We start from the raw sequence: 18,901 nt of genomic DNA, 5'->3' as shown, positions 1-18,901 counted from the left end.
TTGGTTAAGCCCCGCTAAAGAAAGAGTTTTCAAACTTATTTTCTTTAAATTGGATTTTGAAAAAGAAGAAGAAGAAGAAGAGGAAGCAAACTTCTCTTTTTACTACGTATTGATTTTATATTGAGTAATATATATATATATATATATCTCCAAAATGTTTAAACATGTATAGAAATTTAAAAGAAGGAAAGAAAAATTGAACCTCTTATAATTCTATCTGAATTTATATATTTATAGTTTGCAGATTTATCTAGTCTTTGATGTTTGACTTATTGATTTGGCTTCTATATTGATTTGCCTTCTATTAATTCTTTCAACTACAAATTGGGACATTACTCACCGAAAAATTTTTAGTCTTAGATATTGTAGCTAACCCTGCTCCTTATGCAAATCATTGAGGGGTTCTATTGCTTTTTGAAAAGAAGAACTGCATTATAATTATCCTTTTTAGTAAAATTATTTACTGTATTTTGTAATCATAAATTAAAGCTCCACGTACACCATAGTTAGGCCAAATTTTTATTTTGTTAGTAGATAGCTTGCTTTTATGGAGCTAGTCTCTCTTGCTAGTCTGGTTAACAGGTTTTATTATTGTGAAAATTTTAGGTGGTCTAAATTATAGGGGGGACTATGCCAAAATTTCTACTAAACATTTAAAAGTTCACAAACTTTATTATTGTATATAACTTATATATTGATAGTTTAGCTAAATTTTGAACCAATTAAGGCTTATGAAATATGACTTCATCTCATATTTCATGCTGGTCATATCTTTAATATTGGGGTGTGACACTAGTCTTTAAAATAATTCAAAAACTCATCATTCAATTAAACTTGTGCGGAAGCATGAAATTAATTAAGCATTAAGAAATACATTTCAAGATGGGAGAAAAACTTTCCCCTTATTTCCTCTCTGTGCCCTACTCCACATAGTGTGTGTGTGTGTGTATATATATATATTCACTAACATAATACTTGGTCACTCAAATCCATCCATAACTGGCAATGAGAAGCCAATGTCTCAATCACATTTGTCAAAATGATTATCACTTAGTCATCATACTCCATGTATATTATCGATTCATTAATAGTTCATCACATGCATGAATATTTCTTGTCATTCAAATATAGTTAATATCAACTACTTACCCTTAGACATAAAAAGCATAAGGGGAGACTAGAACAATATTCAAGTTCTCAAATTATGTATATAATAACTATTTTCACTTGCACAAGTATTTTTGCCCACTAATATAAACATAAGCACCAAACCACATTCCCAAGAGCCCAAATAGATTTCCACCCAATACAAAATCCATAATGTAAGTGAATCAAGAATATATTGTCCTAGTTAAAAATATCATAAACTAAATACATGTATCAAAATAAAAAAAAAAAAAGGCCTACAGAAGTTATTATTATCACTTGGTCTAATGCTCCTTTCTTTTGTTCTTCTCATATGAGCTAGCTTCTATAATATGTTAAAAGAAAAGGGTGACTATGACCACTCAATAACTAAGATATATCTAAGTTATATAAATGCATGATAATTAATCATGAATACAAATAGCTAACAAATTCATCCAGATAACCATGTAAATAATCATATCAAGATCATGTTAATCATATTAATATCTAACTCATGTAAATAATCTCAATAATAAAGTTAAATATAAAATTGGCATAACTACCCACAAATACTGTATGTTCGTACAAAATTGGCACAAGCGCTTGCATGTACATTTTTCATATATTTATCACATGTTCTCATTTTCACAATTACAATCATAGTCTTAAACATAGCCATCAATTACTCAAATTGCATAATAATAATGAAATGCATGATCAATCTCTTTCTTATATCCCCCCTTATTTCCTCTGACATGAAATCCTTAGGCCAACAACTAAAGTGAATCGTCCATGTGGTAAGACTGACTACCCAAGGCCTTAATCATATCGTGAAAAGCTATCAAGTCAGGGTTACCTTATTCACCTATGAACGTAGTTTCTCCTAAATCACACATTATAAGGTGTCATACCCAAGACTAAATCTATCCAAAACTCCAAGTATGCCAATAGGGTTACTTAATATATTTGAACCTATTTGCTTTGTACAATAATTTCATTCATAATAGTTTCATTAAAGTTTTGGCTAAAATCATTTTTCAAACAATTTTTTGATATCAAAATTTTCCTTTTTATTTTATAATCTCATACCTAAAAATATTCAAAAATTGTAAACTTGTTCTTAAGGCTAGAATCATCATTTTTTAGCCTTAATAACATGTTTCTACTCCCAAATAACCCTTTAGTCATTAATAAATTAACTTATAATTTTATATTTACCAAAAATCTAACCATAGAAGTCTAGGGTTTAACTAAAAAGCCTCAAATTTAAATTCCATCAATAAAATAATACTCTAAAATATTTATTATACTATCAATAATCTGAACAATTATATTTATTCATCGTAAATTCATCCCCTTTCAAACCCTATATTTTTTATAACCACAAAATTAAAAACTCAAGAAAAAAGATAACTAAAAAAAATATTTAAGACACTTATATAATCTTAAAATATTTAAAATTTCATTTAAAATATTTGATTAAAAACCCTTACCTTCTAAATCAGTTTCCCCGTCGCCTACGAGATCGCACGCGCTCGTCTCTCTGTTCAGTCACGGAAAAGAAATAAAAAAGGGAAAGGGAAAATGTTAAAAAGGAAGAGAGCTGTGTTGATTTAATTGATTGTGGTCCCTCAATCTCACTCCCCCTTTCATTTTCTTTTTTTAATATACCTGCACACTTGCACACACAAAACACCGATGGATATAATATGTTCCCCATTCCCTTTTCTTTTTCTTTTTATATTTATATCCCCTTTTTTATTTTATTTTTTAATAATAACAATAATTTTTATTTTTATTTTTATTTTCTAAAAAATATAATTTAATATTTTATTCTAAATTAGATCTAATAATAATCCTTTAACTAAAATTATTTATCTATAAATATTTTTTTAAAATTACTCATTTATTTTTTATTAATTTAATTAATTTTGAATTAAATTTTGAGATGTTACACACGAATTTAAATCCAAAGACTTTGTTGATAAATTTAAACACGTGTTGATAAATTTAAAATCACTGTGAGGTCGTAACAACTTCTATTAGGATTAACACTTATTGATAAATTTAAACACTTTTATGTTTTTATTAGATAATTATATAACTTTAAAAGTAATCATATATTTTTTATAATTCAAAATTAATTTAAAAAAGTTTGAAAATAGAGTTTCTTTTTAAAAACTCTACAATCGTATCCTTTTCAAAAAATTACATAAAAATAATAAAAATGAAAGTGTAAAAATTAAATGAATGCCATGTTCTCTAATTATGTTAGGGCCAAAATAAGACAAATCATTTAGGTTATGTTTTCTAAATAATTCTTATATATATATATATATATAATTTTTATAAAAATAATAAAAAATGTAAACATTTTTTTAAATCAATTTTTTATAAAAAAATTTATAAATCAAATTTTCTATAAACTTCAATAGTTTTTTTTTTGGCTAGATTAATCATTCATTAATTTTAATTTTCAAGGATTACTATATCTAATAAATAAAACTCTATTTAAAATAAAATGAACTGTAGGTATCAAATTGAAAATTGAGAAAAATTACAATAATATACGGATTAATTTTCTCCTATAATTTTGCAAACGATTTTTCTCACTGTAGAAAATTTGAACATATATAGAGATGGAAATTTGAAAACATTCGTTTTGTTCATCCAAGTCCTGTGATTAACACTACTCTTGAACCTATAACCTATAATTAATTAATTGAATCTAATTTCTGAGAAATACTTAGACATCTAGACATGGGGAAAAGTAATGGTAATATTTATTTATAATATTATTATTGTTTTAGTTATATATACTATTTGTGTTTTTAAGTTTTTTTAAGTTTTTCAAATGAAGATACGGATTTATAAAATTATATTTTTCATTCTATCATCAAATGAATATTTGTATACAATATCAAAAACTCTTCTAACAGGTGCGCACTTATTTTTATATGAATCATAAGCAAGATTCTGCACATCCAAAGCCATTAATTAGTTTTGATATTAAAATATGCCTAATTGTTCTTAGCCCTTGTAATTAAATGGCAAGAGTCTTAGAATATTCTATGTAACCGTCATTCAATTTAATTGATCAAGATTTGAAGAGATTAAATTGGTAATTGAGACAACTTTAAATAAGCAGAAGTTTCATATTATACATCCCTAAAACATATATTAACTGTAGGAGGTTGGTTGATTTAGGATTTAGCCCACCTCACCTAGCCAGTACCCTGTACTGGGCAGCTCAATTATTTGTATTATGAAAATGAGTACACAACATAGAATTATTGCATTATCTCCAGTTTACCAGTGATATATATATGAGTAGTAAACAGCTAGTGTGATTTTTTCTTAAGAAATTATAATATATACACGTGTCGTAATATTGCACGAAATTATTAAAATAAACTGTTTACTTATTTTCTTTATATTGCAAAGAATTTTTAAAAATTAATGCTCACTGCCTTAAATAACTAGGAAAGAAAGCATAAAAGGAATTTTCATTAATAAATAATAACTGAACCACTATGGACATGACAAGATGCAATACACGAATAAACCCTAACATAAAATTTATCACAAACTAAAAGCACAGTGGTTTCAACCCCGGGAGACTTCCAACGAGACAATAATATTGTTATTGACAGATTTAAAAGTAAAACACATCTGAATAAGAGTTTTTGCACCATACAATTAAATATATGCCAAAAGATCCATTATAGGACCAAAATACCTGTAAATTTTTTCTCCAAAAACACCTAGTTCTTTAAGTGAACAAGGGTACAAAAGTATTCATGAACTTATTTTTATAATTTTTCCCAGACCGTGAAAATAGCAAACATCAATTAGTTTTGACGCCTAGCATGATCATGGGACCCAAGCTACAAAACAAACAGATGTTTGCCATTTTTTATTGTCTGAGAAAAATTGCACTTGCTAAAACAAGCTCATGAGTATTTTTACACTCTTATTTACTTAAAGACACTAAGTGCATCTGAAAAAAAAAAAAAGAAAATTTATTGGTATTTTTGTTATAATTCTCTTTATTTTACTTTGTTAGAACCAAAAAAGCCATGCAGATGCAATACTAAGACATAAAGTTGAAACCAGTTTCCATCCCGCCGGCTCCACGCCGCCAGCTGCTCCGCCGTACTGAAGGTGAATGCTATCCAATTCAGCTTTCGCAAAAACCACCTTCTTTTCCTTCGGCTTTAAGAAAGGGTACATCACCGCCTCGCGTATCGTCGCGTGGCCGAATCCCAGCACGTGTCCGATCTGGTGCATCGCCACCGACTCCATGTCCACGTGCATGGCGTCAGTCGGCGATGCCCAGCTCTCATTGGAGTCCAAATAAACGACCAAGCTCCCCGTGGTGTTATCAAACAAGGGGCCACCTAGCACTCCTTCCTTTCCATCCAACGGCCGGAACACGATTTGAATGTCAGACTCGTTCCACAACGGCGTCTCCGTGAACGACAATCCCGTCACATTGGACCACCGGTCAAAGGCATCTGAGAACGCAGGCCTTGACAACGTCGTATCATTTTTTGGAGAAAAAGCATAGGTGAACTCTTTCTTCCCAGTCGGCCACCACGAGTTATTAAACTTCATCGTGCCATCCTCCATTATAATGGAGACGTTATTTAAAATATCAGGAACGCCGCATCGCGGCGTTATGATCAGCGAAAGAGTTTCGTTGTCAAGCTGGCCGTTGGAAACGAGACCGAAAGTGTTCTGAAACTTCTTTAAGGCTGATTTGAGCTCATCCGTGTAGATATCGGAGACGTCAGAAGTATTAAGGTAATTGTAATAATCAAGATAGACTTTAAAATCGGATAAGTAAGTGATATTTTCCCCTATTTCATAACTAGCTGCGTTCCTCAGAGGATGATGATATGTAGGATGCGGCCTCCATGAGTAAATCTTTCCTATCTTAAGCAACTGAGTTATTGATGAGAGCGAGAAAGAAGCTGAAGATGAATCTACAAAGAGAAGGGATAATGAAAGGAAGAACAGAACGTAAGCTTTGTTTCTCATCACGCTCACTTCTTTTTTGTTTTTTGGAGCTTATTCTTTCCGAAAATGGTGAGTTTGTTGATGTGTGTTTAGGAGAGAAAATTTGAGTGCTTAAATAGCCATAGAAAGCACTCGCACGTTTCTGTATTATGGGTTACTTCTTTTCTGGGAAATTTCTCTCCCGCGATGGTCGTTTGCGTGGGGACAAGTTGCAGGAACGTAATTATCGGTAAAGAACAAAATATTGAATTTCAATTTAAATAATGAATTATATTTTTTTTTTGGAAACATGAGATAGAAGTTAAGAGCCCGATGTACTCTAAATTATTGGTTTAAAAGTATACTTCCCCGGTTCATTCCCTCATTCTACAATTTACGACTCTCAAAACAAAAATTTACATCCTCTTTTTTTTTTGCCAAAAAAATTTACATCTGAAATTCATTGATTTATGAAAGAAATTTTGTTAAAGCACAATATTATTTAAAAAATTTTTCTTCGCAAATTAATAAATCATACTTGAATACGTGTTTTGAGGGCTGCAAATAAGGGTATAGTAATAGTACATCACTGGATATTATGATATGTTTGACAAGTTTTTCTTTTACAAATTAACAAATCTCAGTTGAAAATTCTTGTTTAATTTTGATTATTGAAAATTATGAAATGAGAGTAGTAAAATTTTAGATCAATTCATTAAAGAGATATTTTGTCTCTATTTCATATTTTCAAAATTTTAGTCCTTATAACTTTATATATGATTTTTTTGCACGGAGACAAATTATAGGAACCGTACTTATCATTATATATATACATATGTGTGTGATTTTTTGTGGCGACAATTACAGGAACATAATTATCTTTTATAATGATTTTTTGACTTGCGACGGTAGTTCGGAAAGCATTCCTCTTCAGCCTATAACCAATAATTAATTATGTGCTCAATGTAATTTCTGAGAAATACTTTGACATCTATGCATGGAGAAAAGTAATGGTAATATTTATATATAATATTATTATGTTTTAGTCGCGTGCGCGTATATATATATATATATATTTGAATTTTTAAGTTTTAAAATAAGCATACGAATTTATAAAATTATATTTTTCATTCTATCTTGCGATAAATAGTTGTATACAATAAGTGCGCTCTTATTTTTATATGAATCACAGGTAAGATTCCGTACAAAGCCATTAGTTTAATGTTAAAACTTGCCTAATTGTTCTTAACGCTTGTATACTGTAATGAGGAAGAAACGAAATGACCAATTAATTATTGACAATGACTGTAACTGAACTTGCAAGAGACTTAGCATATTCTATGCACTGTTCTTCGTTAGAGGCAATTTGGAGTTTCAATTCGACGAGGACCAATTGTGCAAGCGAAAGAGACTATACGCGGCTGCTCCAAGCTAAGCGAAAGAATTTATTTTATAATTTTATATATTATTTAAAAATATTAAATTAATTATAACTAGTCCCACTCAATTACTGTCAAATTATTGACGAATGCAATAGATATAGACATTCATGTTACGTCGTCCGCATTCCGTGCTGGATTCGCTTTCTGAAGGCCATACGTCGGTGGAATTTCTTAGAAATACTGTAGTGTCATGTTTCCATGGTTAATTGGAAGAAATCATTTTTTCCACTTTTGGATAATAATATTATTTTATTTTGTTTATAATCAATTATATCATTTTTAATCATATCTATAATATTTTTATTAGCCTTATTTAATGAGGGAAGCCAAATAACATATATATACTCCCTCTTTTTCATAATGTAGGATATTTTTTAGAAAATTATTTAATTCAAAAATAAATGGCATTGGATATTTCTTATATTTTTTATTTATATATATCCTTATGTTTTTTTACTGCTCAAAGCTATCCTCCTAGCTATTAGAGTCAATCATATTCGAGACTCAATCATGCACTTCCTTCAATGAAAATTTAAATCTTAGTTCACCAAAGTAAGAATAAAATAGATCCTTACATTATTTACTATTCTTTTGAAAAAAGCAATCCATTTAAATTTCAATTGCTGTTATTAAGATATTTAATTATATAACATATCAATAAAAGTATAATTAAAAAGATTTATAATCTTTTAAAAGATTGATGTTTGAAGGAGTCATAATTTACATGCATGTACTTTTCCATCTCGTCACCAGTATTACATATGCATATGCCAAGTTGCCAACATAAAAACAAGGAAGTTTCCGAGACTACGCAATCGTGATGGCCATGCATAATTTTATTTATCTATTTATTTATTTATATTATTAAAATATTATATATATATATATATATATATAATACAGGGTGCATGTGTTTATGGTAATCTAATTGGGTTAGATTTGAGCTTTGTGGGGTCTAATTGATGGGAGCTCTAACAAATATTTTCTGGATTCACATGAACTCAAATCCAATACTGTTGATCAATTCAAATTCTTGTTGATAAATTTAAAAGCATGTTCAGGTCATAAACCCTTCCTCTAAAATTAACGCTTGTTGATGATTGCCAAAAAAAAATATTTGTTGATAAATTTAAACACTTTTATATTTTTACTAGATGATTATATAACTTTAAAATTAAAATATAATTTAAAATTAATTTACATAAAGTTTGAAAATAACGTTTCTTTTTAAAAACCCGGCAATCATATCCTTTTCAAAAAATTACATAAAAATACTAAAAATGAAAAACTAAAAATTAAATGAATATCATATTCTCTAATTATAGAAGGGTCAAAATAAGACAAATCATTTAGGTTATGTTTTTTAAATAATTATTATACATATATAATTTTTATAAAAAATTAATAAAGATATAAACATGTTATTAAATCAATTTTTTTTGCAAAATTATTAAATCAAATTTTAATTTCTATCAAATTCAATAGTGTTTTTGTTTTGGGTAGATTAATTATTTATTAATTTTAATCTCCAGGGATTAACATATTTAATGAATAAAACTATATATAAGATATTAATTAAAACAAAATAAACTACAGGCACCAAATTTAAAATTAAATTATTTTCTACTATCATTTCGTATATGATCTTTATCACACGAGAAAATTTGAACATATATAGCGACACAAATTTGAAGATATTCGTTTTGTCCATTGGAGCCCCGTGATTAACACTACTAATCTTGAGCCCATACCCATTAATTAATTAATTGAATCTAATTTCTTAGAAATACCTGGACATCTATGCATGGGGAAAAGTAACGGTAATATTTATTTATAATATTATACTATCGTTTTAGTCTTATATATTTGTGTTTTTAAGTTTTAAAATAAAGACACACGAATTTATACGATTATATATTTAATTCTATCCTAAAAATGAATATATATATATATATATATATAATATAAAAACTCTGTCAACAAGTGGGCACTTATTTTTATATTAAATAAGTAAGGTTCTGTACAAAGCCATCAGTTTTCACTTTACAACTTGCCTAATTATTGTTCTTGCCCCTTGTAAGGAAGAAAACGAAATGAATAATTGATGATTGCCAATGACTGTGATTAAATGGCCCGGCAAGAGTCCTAGAATATTCAATGTATTGTTCTTTTCCATTAGAGGCAACTTGGGGGTGTCAAATTGATCGATGAGTACCATGCATCTTTACCAAAAAAACAAATAGAAGAAGATTTATAATATTTTAAATGATTGATGTTTGAAGGAGTCGTAATTGACATGCAAGTACTTTTCCATATCGTCATCTGTAAGTAGTACATGTGCGCATGCCAAGTTGCCAACATAAAAACAAGGAAGTGATGCATAATTTTATTTATTTATGTATTTATTTTTATATATTATTAAAAACTTTGTCAACAAGTGGGCATCTTATTTTTATATGAATCGTGGGTTAGATTCTGTACAAAGCCATTAGTTTTAATTTTAAAACTTGCCTTATTGTTCTGAACCCTTGTATACTGTAATAAGGAAGAAAACGAAATGACCAATTAATTATTGACAATGACTGTAACTAACTTGCAAGAGACTTAGAATATTCTATGCACTGTTCTTTTCCGTCATAGGCATTTTGGATTTTCAATTCGACGAGGACCAATTGTGCAAGCAAAAGAGACTATATCCGGATGCTCCGGGCTAAACAAGACAGACTTTTGGACTTCCATGCATACTTTTTTTTTACTTCATTCAACCCTAATTTACAGTACTTTCTCCGCCGTCTTAATTTATAAGATATTCTTGATTAACAAGGAAGAAAACGAAATGAGTAATTATTGAATGACAATGACTATATAATTAAATGACAAAAGGGACTATGATTTTATCAAGTCAAATTAGAACAAATAGACTTTAACGTATCATCGGCTGGCCCATGGCATCGAGATTGTAATAAGTCTCCTGAAACTCTGTTAAGGTTGATTCAAGCTCTTTCGTGAACTGGTTGGAGTCCTCATTATCATAGAAAGTGCAATTGAGGAAGCCCACGATTATCTTGGATATGTCGTAGTAGATTTTTCCTATTTCAACACAACGCAAGTTTCGGCTAATCTCAGAAACCTTGCCATGACCCATTAAAAACAGCCACACTCCGGATAAAATTTCATATGCTTCTCGAATGATACTGGTAGGAACAGCAGGCGAGATGCATCTACAATGAAAATGAACGAAATGAGGACTAGACATTATTGCAAGAAGGACTTTTTAATCATGATTATCTTAAACTTTTAAAATTGATTATTAAGGGAAAGCTAAAAAAATGAAGTGGAAAGTAGACTTTCCATGTCGGTTATTTAATCGATGTGAAAAGTCCCAAAAAAAACAATTGAGATTTATTTTAAAAATAAAATTTTAATAATGGTTATTGAAAAATTATTGTTAAAAGTTACTTTTCACAATGATTATTTTATAATAACCATTTAGACAAAAAAAAATTTTAACAATAGTTTTTTAATAATTGTTGTTAAAAGTTTATTTTTAAAAAAATTGTTTTTCAATACATTCAAAACTTAAAACCATAAATTGTAAAGACTACACAGTAAGTATAAATAGTTAGTTAACAGAATCATAATGATTATATATACAATAAGTTACAACTACACTTAATATATATTTATAATTGCACTATATATTTGTTCAACTACTAAAAAACTATATAATTGTGTTTAACATCTTCACTTTGAAAAATTTTCTTGGAGAAGTTGTCAAGCTAAAATATCTTAAATACCATCAATCTCTTCTTCATTATAGATATCCGTATTATAAAAAATCAAAATAATAAAATTAATCAAGATAATACCTTAAGGAATTAAATACAAGAATTTAAATTAAAATAACAAAACCAAATACCTCTTGTAATCTTTCAATACTTTCAACTTGAATTATCTCATACATGTAAAAGATATCATAATATCCAAATTTTGTACTTCTTGATTGCCTATGGCACTAAAATAAATAAAAATTTAAAATTAAATAAAAACATGGGAGGGATAATTAAATATAAAAATTAAAGATTCATACTTACATTCAAGCAAATCATTTCCACTAGTGATTTTGGCCTGTGTTCACCAAACATAAACGTATAATATGTCTTAAATGTACTATTATCATCTATAAATTAACCAATATTGCAAAAATATAAATATCCCTAGAAGTAAAATTTTATATAGATAAAAACTTACTTATTGAAAATTCATGTTAATTCCTCATGTGGTGTTTCATCCAAAAAATAAAACTAGTATACTACACTTTGATTCGGGAAAAGAACACAAAGTGACCAACGGTAACGGCAACATATAAAAATTTAAATGGTATTGCATAACACGAATATATATGTATACACGCATACACATTCATAAGTAAAAAAATACTTGCCTATCAATAATCGGCACTAAATAACATGATAATTTCATATCTAACATATGATTCCTTACATATGTCATTCTTCTATGTACTACGTTGTGAGCTTTCTGAGCACAAAAATTCAAATGTGTTTTGTTTTTCCATTACACAACAAATATTGTGAAGGTACCTAGTATCATTAAAATGAGATTAAAATGTTAGTGGTATAAAAAAAATGAAATAAATTAAAAGAGGAGTTATATAATTTCCTAAGTTCTCGTATTTTTACTTTCTGAAAATCGTGTGTTCTCCTTTGGAGAGAAGACTCGAGTGCTTAACTAGTCAGGGCAAGCATTCATTAAGTTCCATGTGGATCTGTGGGATATAATTAATCACCACGTTGGGCAAATTCTAAATTCAATGAGAGTTAGAAGAAAATAGATATGACATAAGGGAGGAAATCTTCTCTGACCCTAAACTATGTTTCCTCAATTTATCATACACTAACTCTATCCATAGGTGTCTATTTATAACTCATTATCAAAGCTATTTTATTATTTAATTTAAACTGAGCAAATCAACCCTAAACCTAGATATAGAACAGTTTCATGCACAGTCATGATATTTTATTATTCTTGCTAGGTGTACACCAAGCATGAAAATTTAGGGGGGTAAATTTTTTAATGTAAATACATATATTTATTTATTGTTATGAAAAAGCAAAATATAAGAAAATAAGAAGACAAACAAGATTAGAACAATGGAGATAAAGAATACAAGAGAGAAATGAAGAGAAAATGAGAAGTGATTCTCATTCATTTAGGTGTGTGAAATACATGGTAAATAGCTTCTATTTAAAGGCTTTCAATTATATTTAATTTAAAAGTTGCATTGGAATAAATAACAACATTAATCAATACATACATACTCTATTTTAGCTTTGAGTGTATGGTATGTAACCATTGAATTTTTAGATATCCACCATAATTAAGGAAAATTGCTAAAAGTCATTTATCAAAGAGGTTATGGAGTATGGCATTGCAAAATTCAAGTTTTAAGAGACGCGAGAAGTTATAGACATATACATAACACTTCTCTTTAACTATCCATAACAAATACTATGACTCATTAAAATTTTATTTGAAAAAAACCTTATAAGACAAAATCCTAGTAATCACGTTTCTGTTGTATAATGCTCACACTCTTAATAATGACAAGGGGAGCAACCAATGATTATATATACACAAAAGGTTGTTACAAAAGATGCCAAGTCATACCCTTATGTGTGAAGATAATTACAAGAATAACAAATAAAATAATAAATAATATAATCGTAACCATTATACAGCCCTAGGATCTTTGGGCCTTGATTTATTGGTCTTGGACTTGCTTTGCCTTGTGGGCTTCTTCAATCATTTTGACTGCTAAACTTTATCATTCCCTCTCAAACATGAGACCACAGCAGTGAGGCCAAGTTTGTCCCTAAGAGCAATAAAACGAGTAGAAGATAATGGTTTTGTTAGCATGTCAGCTAAGTAATCAGCAGTAGGAACAAATCAAATTGAGATCTGTTTGGATAGAACAAGATCAAGAACAAAGTGTGTATTAATCTCTATATGCTTGGTCCTAGCATGAAAGACTGGATTAGATGCTAGAGAAGTCGTGCTTATATTATCACACCATATGCCTGAGGCTTGTTTCAGTTGCAACCCAAGTTCTGTCATCAAGGAACAAAGCCATAATAATTCAGCTGATGTGTGAGCTAGAGCTCTGTATTTAGATTCAGCACTGTATCTTGCTACAACAATTTGTTTCTTGGAGGACCATAACAACAAAAAACAAAATATCCACCAGTGGATCGTCTATCATTAGGACAAGACGCCCAATCAGCATCCGAAAAGGCAACATAATCAAGAAAGTATGACTTCTTAATATTCAGACTCATTGATTGTGCCTTGCAAATACCTTAATAAATGTTTAATTTCTTGCCAGTGACGAACTGTTGGTGTTGATAAAAATTGACTCAACTTGCTTACCACAAAGGCAATATCTAGTCTAGTGTTACTCAAATATTGTAAAGTACCAACAATTTGTCGATAAGACTTGCTACTACCATCAGTTAACATATCGCTATCATATCTGGACAGAGTCTGACCAGTAGTTATTGGTGTTTTGCAAGTAGAAAGATTTCCAAAACTTCACTTATCAAGCAAATCACTGATATATTTTCCTTGACTTAAATAAAAGCCATTATGATCTCAAGTAACTAATACTGAGGAAGTAGTGAAGTGAACCTAAATCCTTGAGGGAAAATAAATCGTTCAGCTTTTTCACAAACATCTGCATGCTCATGGGATCACTACCAATAACTAAGATATCATCTATATAGATAAGAATGATAATGATTTGATTATCATTGCGAAAGTAAAATAGAGAAGTGTCACTTTTACTGTTAATGAATTGCTAGGAGAGAAGAGTGGACCTAAGTCTATCAAACCAAGCATGTGGAGCTTGTTTTAAACCATCTAAAGCCTTCCGCAAGCAACAAACATGATTAGGATAATGATTATCAATGAAACCTTGAAGTTGATCCATATAAATAGCTTCAGTGAGATAGCCATTTGGAAAAGTATTGTTGATGTCGAGTTGGCGAACAAACCAGTTACAACAAATAGCTAACTTGAGTATGACTCGAATTGTGGAAGGTTTAATGACTGGGCTATAAGTCTCACTGTAATCAACTCCTAGCTCTTGCAGATATCCTTTAGCCATAAAAAGAGCTTTATGTCGAGCTACAGAATCATTTGAGTTGAACTTCGTTTTGAATACCCAATGACATCCAGCTACATTGTAAGAATGAAAAGGAACAAGATCCCACGTGTGAGTACGTAGAAAAGCAGCATGTTCAGCTTCTATAGCCTTTTACCAATGATCAAGTGAAAGTGCTTGAGTGACAAATCGAGGTTCTGTTTGCAAACAAAATGGAGCATGTGGCACCACACCAATAAAAGGTGTTTTGGTTTTGATGATTCCAACCTTTGCTCGTGTAATCATAGGGTAAATATTATTAGTAGAAACTAACGGCCCATTGCACTTACGCCACCGGAAGTTGATGATTCTGAAACAGCAGAAGACAAAAATGGGTCCAAATGAGAAACATCATCTATAAATAGAGCAGTGGGCTGAGTTGAGATCAATTGGTTTGATCCAAGAGAGCCCACAAGAGAAGAAGGACTATCAACTGTGTCTGAGCCCAATCAAAATGACTTTAATGATCCAGAGGTAGTACTTGTAGGAGACGACGTCGTATGTGTTAATGGAGACACGTTACTATCATCAACCTCATGATCGGAAGAAATTCTTGCATGAGAAGAATCTATAGAAACACCAGAACAAAGTACAAAATCAGACAACCAAGGCTGAATGGAAGAGGACTGAGGAGCTATAGTATGGCTTGATCTTATAAATGGAAATTCATTCTCTTTAAACACAATGTGACGAGAGATGAAAATACGTCCTGAAGTATTCATGCATTTATATCCTGTATGCGCTGGACTAGGTCCCATGGACGTGAATCTTTCACTATGAAAATCAAGCTTGTGACAATTGTATGGTCGTAAACAATGGAAATAAGCACAGCCAAAGGTTTTAAAACCACCATAATTGGGCTGAGAACTAAAAACTACTTCAAAAGGTGAAAGATTATTCAAGACTTGTGTAGGAAACTGGTTAATCACATAAACTGCATTTATAAAGGATTCCCACAAAAAATGTAAAGGCATAGATGCCTAAGCAAGCATGTTTAGACTTGTTTCAACAATACGCCAATATTTTCTTTCAACTCATCTATTCTGTTCTGAAGTATCAGGATAGGAGTGTCAAAATAATATTCTAGATTCCTTAAGAACATTAGTGAAACTGCGAAACTCTCCACCCCAATCACTTTGTGGAACCTTGATCTTACAATCAAACTAATTTTCAACTAGTTTCTTAAATTGGATAAAGGCAAAGAGGGCTTTACCTTTAGTGTGCAAAGGAAACAGCCAAAGAAAGCAACTATAATCATCAACAAAGCTTATATAAAACTTAAAACCAGATTTGGACTTTACTGGCACAGGACCCCAAACATCAGTGTAGACCAGTTCTAATAGTGCCTTTAATTTAGATTCAGACACAGGAAAGGGAAGCTTATGTGATTTTCCATATTGACAAGCATTGCAAAAATCAAAAGTAGTATTACTGTTCAAGGATATATTACAACGTTTCAAAACTTTCTTAATAGTCTTACAAGATGCGTGAGCTAATCTCCTATGCTGATCTCCTATTTAAAGATGTAAGATAAAAAACAACTGGTTGAGTACCAACGTTGATTTTGTATAATCCATCCTCACGAACACCTTTAAGAAACATCTTTCCCGTTGTCAGATTCTTAATAACACAGTAGGTAGAGTAAAAGTGAATTAGTACTTCATTATCCACAACTAAGTCAGAAACACTGAGTAAATTCTTCTTACTTGAGGGAACAATTAAAACATCCTCTAACAACAATTTTTCAGGGGACGCACAAGGCAAGTAACCTGTGGTATGACTATAAACATTTAGTCTAGCACCATTCCTTACTGTTAATTTACCTGAGGGAGCCTGTGAACCTGACATACTAACAGTCTGATTAGTTACATGATTTGAGGCCCCACTATCAAGATACCATGCAGGGTCCCGCACTGTGTCTATAGTAGTAAAATATGTAGCATGAGAGTCATTACTATTATGTGACCGTGGCACAAAGTTTCTATCAAAGTGATAGAAGCAATCTTCAACTTGATGCCCTGACCGTTTACAAAGTTGACAAACTATCTTATTACCATTTTTGTGATAACGAGATCTGCCACGGGTTCCTCTTCCTCGTCCACCATGCCATGAAGGACGATTACCCTACGAAGACTAACCAGAAGAATTGTCAGACCGAAAACTAAGTGCTGTAAAGGAATTACCTATAGAGGAGACATTATTAAGATGCTCAAGATGACGCTCATAAGTCATAAGAGATGAATGTAGCTCAATCCAACTGATATTCTCCTTATCCGTAAGATTTACCACTATAGGTGTGTATTCACTATCAAGACCTGACGGTGTTTGCATAATTAAGTCGGGTAGAGGAAGCAAATGACCAGCAAGAGCCATATTGTCTTAAATCAATTTCATCTTAGCCAAATATTCTTCCATTTTAAGAGACCCCTTTCAAGTTCTCTGAAACTCATCATTCTTCATCAGTGTGAGTTGTGTGAGCGATTATTTGTAGAAGTGAGGTCTGTAATAGCATGCCAAATCTGTGAAGCTATGTGACAATGAAGAACTTGAGAGGCAATCTCAGTTGTCAAAGAGCCAAGGATCCAACAATAGATAAGTTGATCAGTTGAATGCTAATTTTCAAACTCTGGATTAACAATTTATCACCATGCGGTATAAACTTAGGCGCACTAGGTTTCATCCTTGTCACAAAACCTTCAAACTGATGACCTCGTAGAACTGACAAAACAAAATTTTGCCAAAAAAGATAGTTGGAACAATCTAGCTTGATAGATCCTGTCTGATTTAAGCTATTCAGCAGAGAAACTGTCTTCATTTAGACAATGGTGTGTGCACCAGAAGCTAGAATAAAATGTGATGAAGGAATAGCATCAGTGGTAGCTATGGAGCTTGTCTGAGAAGAAAAGAGACCTGTTGTGGAAAAGAAGGACGAAGATAAAGTACATGGTCACGAGAATCAGAATGGTAGACATGATATTTTGCAAGGACACTACCGTGAATGCTCTGATACCAAATCACATTTCTGCTGTATAATGCTCACGCTCTTAATAATGACAAGAGGAGCAACCATGATTATATAAACACAGAAGGTTGTTAAAAAAAGACACCAGGTCATACCCTTATGCGTGAAGATAATTACAAGAATAACAAATAAAATAATAAACAATATCATCTTACCATTATACAGCCCTAGTATCTTTGGGCCTTAATTTATTGGTCTTGGACTTGCTTTGTCCTGTGGGCTTCTTCAATCATTTTAACTGCTGAACTTTATCACTAGTAAATAAAAATGATCAAGTATATTATAATTTGAAGTTATCTCATTAAAAAGTTTACTAAGAAAATCAATAAAACAAAACCTTAATTAAAAAAATGATGACAACATCACTTCTGGTAATATGTCTCAATAGGGTATTGTTATATCTTTTTAAATATATTAATAAAATATATGTGTATACATAATTTGTTTCAATTTTTTTTTCAAAAAAATAATATGAAGTTAACTATTTAGATTAACTTGGATATAAAAAGAAAAAAGGTACATATCACATACTCTTATTAGGTTTCAAATTCTCTCTCTCTTCCCTCCCTCCCCCCAAACACTAAACCTATATATTTTGAAGTTTGAACAAAGTAATTCAATTATTTTTATTTAATTTTTATAAAATCATTTTCTTTTATGATTTTCCTACGTTAATTTTTTTTTTTTTTGCAATTTATCTTTTTTTGTAGTCTTGCATTAACAGAGAGTCGTCCTTGGGTGGGAAAAGGCAAGAAAGGAGGGAGAAGATCACAAGATGCAACACGATGTCTCTTTTACCTCTGTTAGACTGTCACCCCAAACCCCACTCAACCCAATGTATGTTCACAGTATTGTCCCTCCCAATTCCCGCCAATATTTTAATGGGTGGATTTTAAATTTTTGACCCTAACCTCATGCCCTGCTCCATCTACACATTGGATACAATTTAGAGAAAATAGCAACAAAAGACCATGGATCAAAATTAATATTAGTCAAGGACTAATTGACTTAGAAATTGCACTGCAGTCCTTAAGTTTTTGATTGATATTAATTTGTTATATTAAAAGACTAAATTGCCCTTAAAGTAAA

The 18,901-nt window shown here is 30.6% G+C and overlaps 1 protein-coding gene across 1 annotated transcript; it reads right to left on the bottom strand.

Annotated features, from left to right (window-relative positions):
• Positions 1 to 4,616: 4,616 nt before the first annotated feature.
• On the bottom strand, positions 4,617 to 6,242 carry LOC129322873 (metalloendoproteinase 1-like). The gene has a single exon (XM_054969319.1). It carries the CDS (start codon positions 6,169 to 6,171, stop codon positions 5,191 to 5,193), a length of 981 nt encoding a protein of 326 aa, XP_054825294.1. The 5' UTR covers positions 6,172 to 6,242; the 3' UTR covers positions 4,617 to 5,190.
• Positions 6,243 to 18,901: the final 12,659 nt, after the last annotated feature.

Source organism: Prosopis cineraria, unplaced genomic scaffold, assembly GCF_029017545.1.
Source record: "Prosopis cineraria cultivar Desert tree isolate PC_DT_omini unplaced genomic scaffold, ASM2901754v1 PC10, whole genome shotgun sequence".
Classification (NCBI taxonomy): domain Eukaryota; kingdom Viridiplantae; phylum Streptophyta; class Magnoliopsida; order Fabales; family Fabaceae; genus Prosopis; species Prosopis cineraria.
This window is presented reverse-complemented; position numbering and strand designations above follow the sequence as displayed.

Bases quoted from the DNA above. Each gene is read 5' to 3' on its own strand.
- LOC129322873 (XM_054969319.1), bottom strand. From the start codon at position 6,171: ATGAGAAACAAAGCTTACGTTCTGTTCTTCCTTTCATTATCCCTTCTC.